Raw genomic sequence first — 7,419 nt, 5'->3', positions numbered from 1 at the left:
TTTAAATATGATTGGCATCTCGCGAGTTTTAAACCATTCTTGGAGAGCGTACGTTTATGTGCATGCAATCCCTTTGTGTTGATCTTCTTTGCAGGAACTAAGGTGTGTGGATAAAAGGGACAGTGAGTGACACTCTGTTATTCTTTTTGTTGCGGAATTGGTGGTTTGAAATCTATGCGATAACACATGAAATTCCAAGATTTGTTCTCAGACAAAAAGTAGTGTAATTGTCCGTTCAAGGCACGAGTGCGCTCGTCCAGCCAAGTCGATCTCTTTTGTTGTCCATTTAAATGATTTTATTTTGGTACAAAGAAGGGACTTCCCATCGCAGTTACTCCAGTTGAAAATCATGACCATTTTTAGCAAATCTTGATAATCGGCTGATTTGGCCTTTGAGACCAGGACACATTGCAATGCTAAAAGGAAACATTGTACATCGTTCTTTTCGGTCAATCGCTCGTGAAACTGATAAATGACCAATGAGTGGAGCTGGTTGCACAACCGATGATACCGCTTTTGGACATCGGGGGGTGGTTTTTTTTAAAAACATTGCCGACAGCGCACGCATGCTGGTCTAGAGATTGCTGAGCAAAATAATATTTGTGGATAAAACCCCAGAAGTAAAAAGGCAACGTGGCTTGTCTCCTTCAACAAGCATTCTGCCGGCACTTCCGAGGAAAGCAATAATCAGGGTGGTTAGTTATCCTGAGACGCCTTGGAGCAAAGCCACTGACATACAAAAAGAAGCAGATACGGTCGTACTAAGATTTTTGGTCTAGCTTCCTCATCTATTATTAATCATTAGTATTTTTTTCCACCCACATTTCATTTTTAACTTTTTATTTTTCATTTTTAACTTAGCACTTATCCCTTATCACTTTTAATTCTTCATCACTTTGCTATTGCAACTTCAGTAATTCATTATATTCATTTTATTAATTATATTATCACATATTTTCCATGTCTCTCGATTTGGCTTTGCTAGAAACGCTGCCTCCGCTGCAAGGCGAGGACAGATTAGAATTCCTACATAAAATAACAAATATCAAGATAGATCCGATCGATGGCAGGGACACTGCCACGATTGCCATATGTGCCGTTGTGTGCGCATTGACATTCATATTCGTCGTTTTTGTCTGGTTTAATCGGAATTATCGGCCGCTGCGTGCTAAAACAATCAAGTTGTGCACACTGATGCACATTTCCGCGGTTATATGGACTGTCGGGGACTTTGAGATGAACGGATTGATCGAGTTGACAGGCCCGTGGAAGCACTGTCGCTTCTGGGTTGTTTGGGTCCGTATCCTCTTTAACTACATATTTGTCTGCCTCATTACACTCCGCTTTTATGCCCTCGACCGCATCTTCATTCAAGGAAAGCCCTATAAGGGCCTCGCACTTTATGCCCCGGTTGCTGCTCTCTCTGTCATCCTGTTGGGATACTGCCTGCTTTGTCAGTTTATGAATCCGGAGAACGTTGTTGTTTACGTCGACTACGCGCAGATATGTATGGTCAACGACGGCTACAGATACGCCAGTGTGGGTCTTTTGTGGATCCCGTGGATAACCAGCCTTGTTCTTGTTTACCGCTTGCGCAAGATCAAGACCAGCTTCAACGAGCTGTACGAAACTCTGTTCACCTGCTGCCTGGGCTTTTTAATTCTGGTCAAGTCCACAGTTGTTCACGCAACACACCCTTACTACGTCTTCAGCAGAGCCTTTCGCCAATCCGAGACACTCATCGACTGCATTGCGACCAACCTTATTATCTGGATCATGCTTGCGTACCCGGCCTATCAGTGCATGTTCCGCAAGGATGCATACGACAGGGAGTGGGCGCAGAAGCTGCGCACGGACGGATACCTCCAAAAATACTCTGTTGAGTTTGACTCGGCACCGCTTGAGAATATAAACTGCTCAAACATTGAGGAGACCATGTTCGAAAGAACAAAAACGGGAAACAAGTTTTACTATGACAAGGACCCGATGCACGCCCTCAGGATGCTGGTTCAAAATGGGGGCAACATCCTAAGACCAGCAACGGCTATGACCAACGACAGCACCTTTGAAGCACCAGTTGCCGGTATCAGCTTCCAAAACAATCATTTTTGCTCCATAGAATCGTTTGATCTTGAAGCCAATCCGCCCATCGAATATCCCAGACGCATTATTTAGGCGTGTGGCTTTTTTGTATCTGTTAATATTTCTACCATGACAAATTTTCAATATTATTACTTATTCGTTCTATTCTTATCTTGCACTCTAAAATTTGTATATTTTTACAATGTATATTTATTTACTCTAAACTCGATACAAAGCGTATAAAGCAAGTATTATACAAAAACTAATTAAAATGCGGCTCAGCCACGGGATAGACTCTCTGGCGCTTGCGGGCTGGATTCTTGTCGCTCTGTTTAGGAATTTGTTTAGCTATAAACCTGTGCGCAGGAATAGAGTAGCTGCGCCGGCGTTTTTGATTGAAACCAGGTAAATCACCAAACTCCAAGTGGTTAATTGGGCCAGCTCCAGAAAAATCAGTAGACTCGTAATGCGTAGGAGTTGGCATGACTACCGATGCCATGCTCATCATTTGAGGCTGGGATTCTTTGTAGCACATTATTTTTAACTGCTTTGTCTGAATCTCCCACTGCTTGAACTTTTTGATGTACTCTGAATACTCAGCGTTGTACTCGCTGTAAAACCTTTTTTCCCCTCAACTGTCTCGTTGCGCCAGTACTCGGCAGCAATACGCGAGAGATCGGTCTGGGTGGCATTGGGAAAGAACTTTTTGATTCTGCTAGAATTGGCGCACCTGTATCTAATAAAAACATTGTTGGGCTTTGCTGGCTTGCCATTGAGACCGGTATTAGAGTTATTTTTGGCGGACTTTTTTTGAGCAATCCTTTTGGTGGGTTTTTGAATGGGTACGGTTTTTGGAAGAGTGATGATGCTGTGGCCAGGAATGTGCTCAATGTACAGCTTGCCGTTGGGCCCATATATTTGGTCAACAGGCCGCTTGACAAAATTATCGGCTTTGCAGCTGTAGTAATAGACAAATGCTTCAGACTCGCCGAGAATACGGCTATTGGTTGTAAACTGAGGAATTTCATCATCGCTACTATCATTGCTGTTATCGTTGCCGTCATTGTTGTGAGTGGGCATGCGCGGGATAGGCAATGAGTGAAGCGGCTGGGATGGGCTAATTGGCGTCAATAAACCATTTATTGGCGGCAGAACTAAGTGCTGGGCTTGAACTGTTGCGGGTGGAAACATTGAAGACGGAGATGACGCTGAAGCCAACGCAGCTGAGAAGGAATAAATGGAAACGTAGCGAGAAGGCAAAATAAAGGGAAGATCGAGTGCAAAGGTGTCTCTTTCGGGTAAAGAGTGATGGTAGTTTTGAAAGTTGTCCATTTGCAAAAAAGATATAATAATATATAATAAAAAATGGTTGAGCAGACGAGTTGGAATAAAAAAATAAAACAAGCTGTGTGAATATGGAATACACAAAGTATTGCGCAGTGCCGTCAGCCGCCTTATTTATAATTAATGAGTGCAGTCTATTTTTATTGCAAGTATTAAATTGATAAAGTGTTGCGTTAAACATTTTGCCAATTTTAATTGTAAACACAATATTATCGTGTTTGTTGAATCTGCTTACATGCATAGCTGTACCTCAAATAAAAAGCAGAACATACAATACAATTTCAAAGACAAAGAAAATAATTAAATTATTTACCAGCTACAGTAATCATCTGTATTGAGAATCGTCGCATTAATATACATGCACAGCCATATCTGCTTGTTCACAATGCACACTTTAGTTTTGACACGCAAAGATAATAGGGCAAAGCAAAAAGGGGGAGACATTACGTTTAAAAATGCATGTATCTGCAGCATTGACACCAACTAAATAAGCTATCAATCACACTTATTTTGCATTAAAAACCAGCCTCAGATTCAAAGTTGGTTTCCATTGCTAAACTAGTTTATTTAATTATTTTTGTAAATTCAAAACCAATTTTTACTGATAGGCAACAAAGATTGCTAATTTAATTTGGTTGTGCGGATAACCAATTCACACATGTTAAATACTGCTGGTTTGTAGTGCTATAAAAATTGATCATGTGTTGGCTTTTGCCATACCTTAAAAATAAAATCCAAAAAAACAAAAGTTGTCTTTGTATGGATTTAGTGTGTCCATCCCGCTGATCAGGACTACTCCTTATGTACGTGTAGCAAAGAACGAGTGTGTTTTTTGTTTTAAAAAAATAATGCTGAAAACCATGAGCGGGTGCTCTTTTTTTATAATATTAAGTGACAGTAAAAAAATTGTTCGCCCGCTTTGACTGACAGCTGGGCACAACTAGATTATTATTTTCCAAAAATACAGAATAATATTGACCATAGTCTGATAAAAACTACTCTAACAGCCAGCCCTATTATTACTATTCAAAACTATTCAAAACTAATGCGGGCGCCCATCAATGTTATCACAATATATGAAAATAATGTGACTACCAAACATGTTTTCATATAATTTGTAGTAGGTGTGACAAACAAGTGCCAGGGTTTTCAATTCCAATAGAAATAATGGAATCTACAATCTATTATAAAAAGAATACGCTGCCATGCTGTTCTCTTTTGAATATTTGTATAAATAATGCCATATAAAAATATTTCTTTTTTAAAATGGTTAGCCAAAAGCAACATTAAAAGACAGTTTGTAGTTTCCAATTGTTTTGACGTGCGCAATGTGTTGGCCAAAACAAAAAGTAAACTATTTTGGCAGTAGGAAGAGAGGAAACCAAAAAATAAATGCTTGACAACTTTTATACTAATGCAATTTATTTTCTGTTAGTATCGACCATATAATATAAAAACCAGCAGTCAGACTCGCTGTCAAACAGCCTTTTATTTTAACATTATCACAATTTTATTATCACATTTTAACTATATTGTTTTATTCAATCCAGACAACGTATATATCCTTACTCATGAAGTTTACTACTTTTACATTTATACTTGCCCTCGCAGGAGCCGCATTGGTTACGGCCGCCGAAGATATCCATAAGCCATCCACTCGCAACGATATCCTGTACATTCCTATAAGCACACCTGTAGCAACCAAGACCACGTTAAACCGCCGCGATGAGTCTCAGATTACCTCAACAAGCAATCAGAATATCGAACGGAACCAAAACGAAATTGGACCTCTTGGTTTGGATGATGAATTCCATAGTTGGAGCCACGATGGCAACAAAAGTGGTAGAAGACACCGGAAATCGCACAGCGGTAAACGCTCCCGCCCATCTGATTGGTCTTCTCGTCATCCAAATGGCGGCCATAAAAAGTCCAAGGGTGGAAACAACGATAGTATTGAAAATATGGACGATAATGAGGAACTCGGTGAGGGACTCAATGAGTAATTTGATCCAATGGACGGTGAACACAATCTCGTTATTGATTATAATGCTCAATAACAAGATGGTTATTTGTTGTTAGTAGTTGTGGTGCCCAAGCCATATTCTGGATTTCTCTTCCCATCTTTAAGTATCAATATCGCCAATAATTTTATTATTGGTGTAATATTTCTTTCTGATATTGTTGGTGTTGCGCAGACTGAAGATATGGAAGTGGATGTTGAGGTCGAGAATCGCGAAACAGGTTTCCACCTGCGTGCCGATTGATAGGACGCTAATTGGATAATGCAGGCGTAAATTAGGGAGGCATTACATTGATGCCCAAACATGCTCCCCATTTTGCAATGCACACGCATGAGCGTACACGCACGAAAACCACAACATTGACTTGCTAAGATACCGGTCTGCTCGCAGAAGATCCAGTTCTCACCAACGGAGCGCACAATTGACAATGTGCACAACAAAGGCGACAAGGCACATATATAAGACGAGGCCGGCGCTAGTAGTACTTTAGAAACATCAGTAATAAAACCTTTTATAAAATCACCCCTAACTTTTAACACTAGACAACTAGTGCTCCTCACACCCCCCTCTTACTATAACATTGGTTTATATCAAATGCCAACAATACCTTTATAGTGCCGCCCACACGGTGTTGTTTATTTAGTTCCATACCAGACATTTTTTATACTTTCGTATTTCAATTTCATCCCGTATACCCACACTCAGGCATTACAATATCATAAATTTAAACTAACTAAAACACAGTTGTAATGTGTGTTACGCAGCAAGATTGAGCAGTGGTGCCACCGATCCCTATAAACATTTGGCAAAACAGTCAAGTCTGGTTAATCAGTTGATTTCGATCAACCAACAACTACTTTTCAATGCCTACTATGAGCAATGTAAGGCAAATTTCACGTGTAGCTTCCATGTGATTTGCAGCAGGTGCAAAAAATAAGTGTTGTTTTATTATGCAAATAAAACGTGGTCAAGCTGTACTCTTTAAAAAATTTTTAATTTTTTTTAAATTGTCATGCACAGCTTTTATTTATTTTTAATAAAAAAATGCCAATTTTTGATAAAGCCAACAAGCGCAAAATGTTGGCCAAAATAATGTGCATTATCCTTCAATTGAAAAATAAAGAGAATCATATTTTTGTTAAACATTTTTTTACCAGCACCATTCCATCTCCATCCATGTCTACAATTTAGCGTATAAATAATTTGACCATGGTTTTCGTCCCTCAGAGCTTTTTTTACTTTTGCAGTTATTTATTTTATTACATTATATCTAGGTTATTGTTTTATTTAATCCAGCCAACGTATTTATTCTTATTCATGAAGTTTACTATTTTTGCATTTGCACTTGCCCTCGCAGGAGCTGCATCGGTTACGGCCGCTGAGGATACCCACAAGCTATCTACTCGCAACGATATCCTGTGTATTTCTCTTAGCATACCTGTAGCAACTAAGACCACGTTTAACCGCCGCGATAAGGCTTATATTGCCGTGATTAGCGTAGAAGAGACTGATATTAAAACTATATGATTGGTAGTGGCCATGTCAAAAATCAAAAACAAAGTCTTAATATTGGTTGATGGCGATCAGCTGATTAACCAGTCTTGGCTGTTTAGCCACACAAACAATAAGTCACACAGTGACCAAAGCAATATGCTTTCTACTCTTTACCTTTCACAATGCATAGCACTTATTTATTAAATATACTTTATATCATTATAGTTTATATACACGTTCATAGAACGTTCCTATATTCCAACACTTAAACTAAATCCACGACAGGGCAAAAAAAAATAGTCAATATTGCAAAAGAAGTAAAAAAACAATTATTCAAGCGGTGGTGAGCACTTCTGTCTGTCGGGTTGATCCTTTCGTCATCCCCACATTGGCCAACACGAATCCGGGCCCGAATACAAAAATGGTACTCAGTAGCTTTTGTTTTGTTGTGCAAACTTTAGCCTGGGGCAAGGGTATT

At 39.4% G+C, this 7,419-nt stretch overlaps 2 protein-coding genes across 2 annotated transcripts; both read left to right on the top strand.

Moving 5' to 3' along the window:
* Nucleotides 1–4,830: 4,830 nt before the first annotated feature.
* BX661DRAFT_191473 (uncharacterized protein) lies at nucleotides 4,831–5,761 on the top strand. The gene has a single exon (XM_051537681.1). The coding sequence runs from the start codon at nucleotides 4,998–5,000 to the stop codon at nucleotides 5,427–5,429; it is 432 nt and encodes a 143-aa protein (XP_051388418.1). The 5' UTR covers nucleotides 4,831–4,997; the 3' UTR covers nucleotides 5,430–5,761.
* An 863-nt stretch (nucleotides 5,762–6,624) lies between these two features.
* Nucleotides 6,625–7,044, top strand: BX661DRAFT_191464 (uncharacterized protein). The gene has a single exon (XM_051537680.1). The coding sequence runs from the start codon at nucleotides 6,657–6,659 to the stop codon at nucleotides 6,972–6,974; it is 318 nt and encodes a 105-aa protein (XP_051388417.1). The 5' UTR covers nucleotides 6,625–6,656; the 3' UTR covers nucleotides 6,975–7,044.
* Nucleotides 7,045–7,419: the final 375 nt, after the last annotated feature.

The sequence above is a fragment of the Kickxella alabastrina genome (assembly GCF_025024165.1).
Source record: "Kickxella alabastrina strain RSA 675 chromosome Unknown BX661scaffold_117, whole genome shotgun sequence".
NCBI lineage: Eukaryota > Fungi > Kickxellomycota > Kickxellomycetes > Kickxellales > Kickxellaceae > Kickxella > Kickxella alabastrina.
The sequence above is the reverse complement of the archived record's forward strand: the minus strand, read 5'-3'. Positions and strand labels throughout refer to the sequence as shown.

Excerpts from the sequence above, each read along its gene's own strand:
- BX661DRAFT_191473 (XM_051537681.1), top strand. The coding sequence starts at position 4,998 with ATGAAGTTTACTACTTTTACATTTATACTTGCCCTCGCAGGAGCCGCA.
- BX661DRAFT_191464 (XM_051537680.1), top strand. The coding sequence starts at position 6,657 with ATGGTTTTCGTCCCTCAGAGCTTTTTTTACTTTTGCAGTTATTTATTT.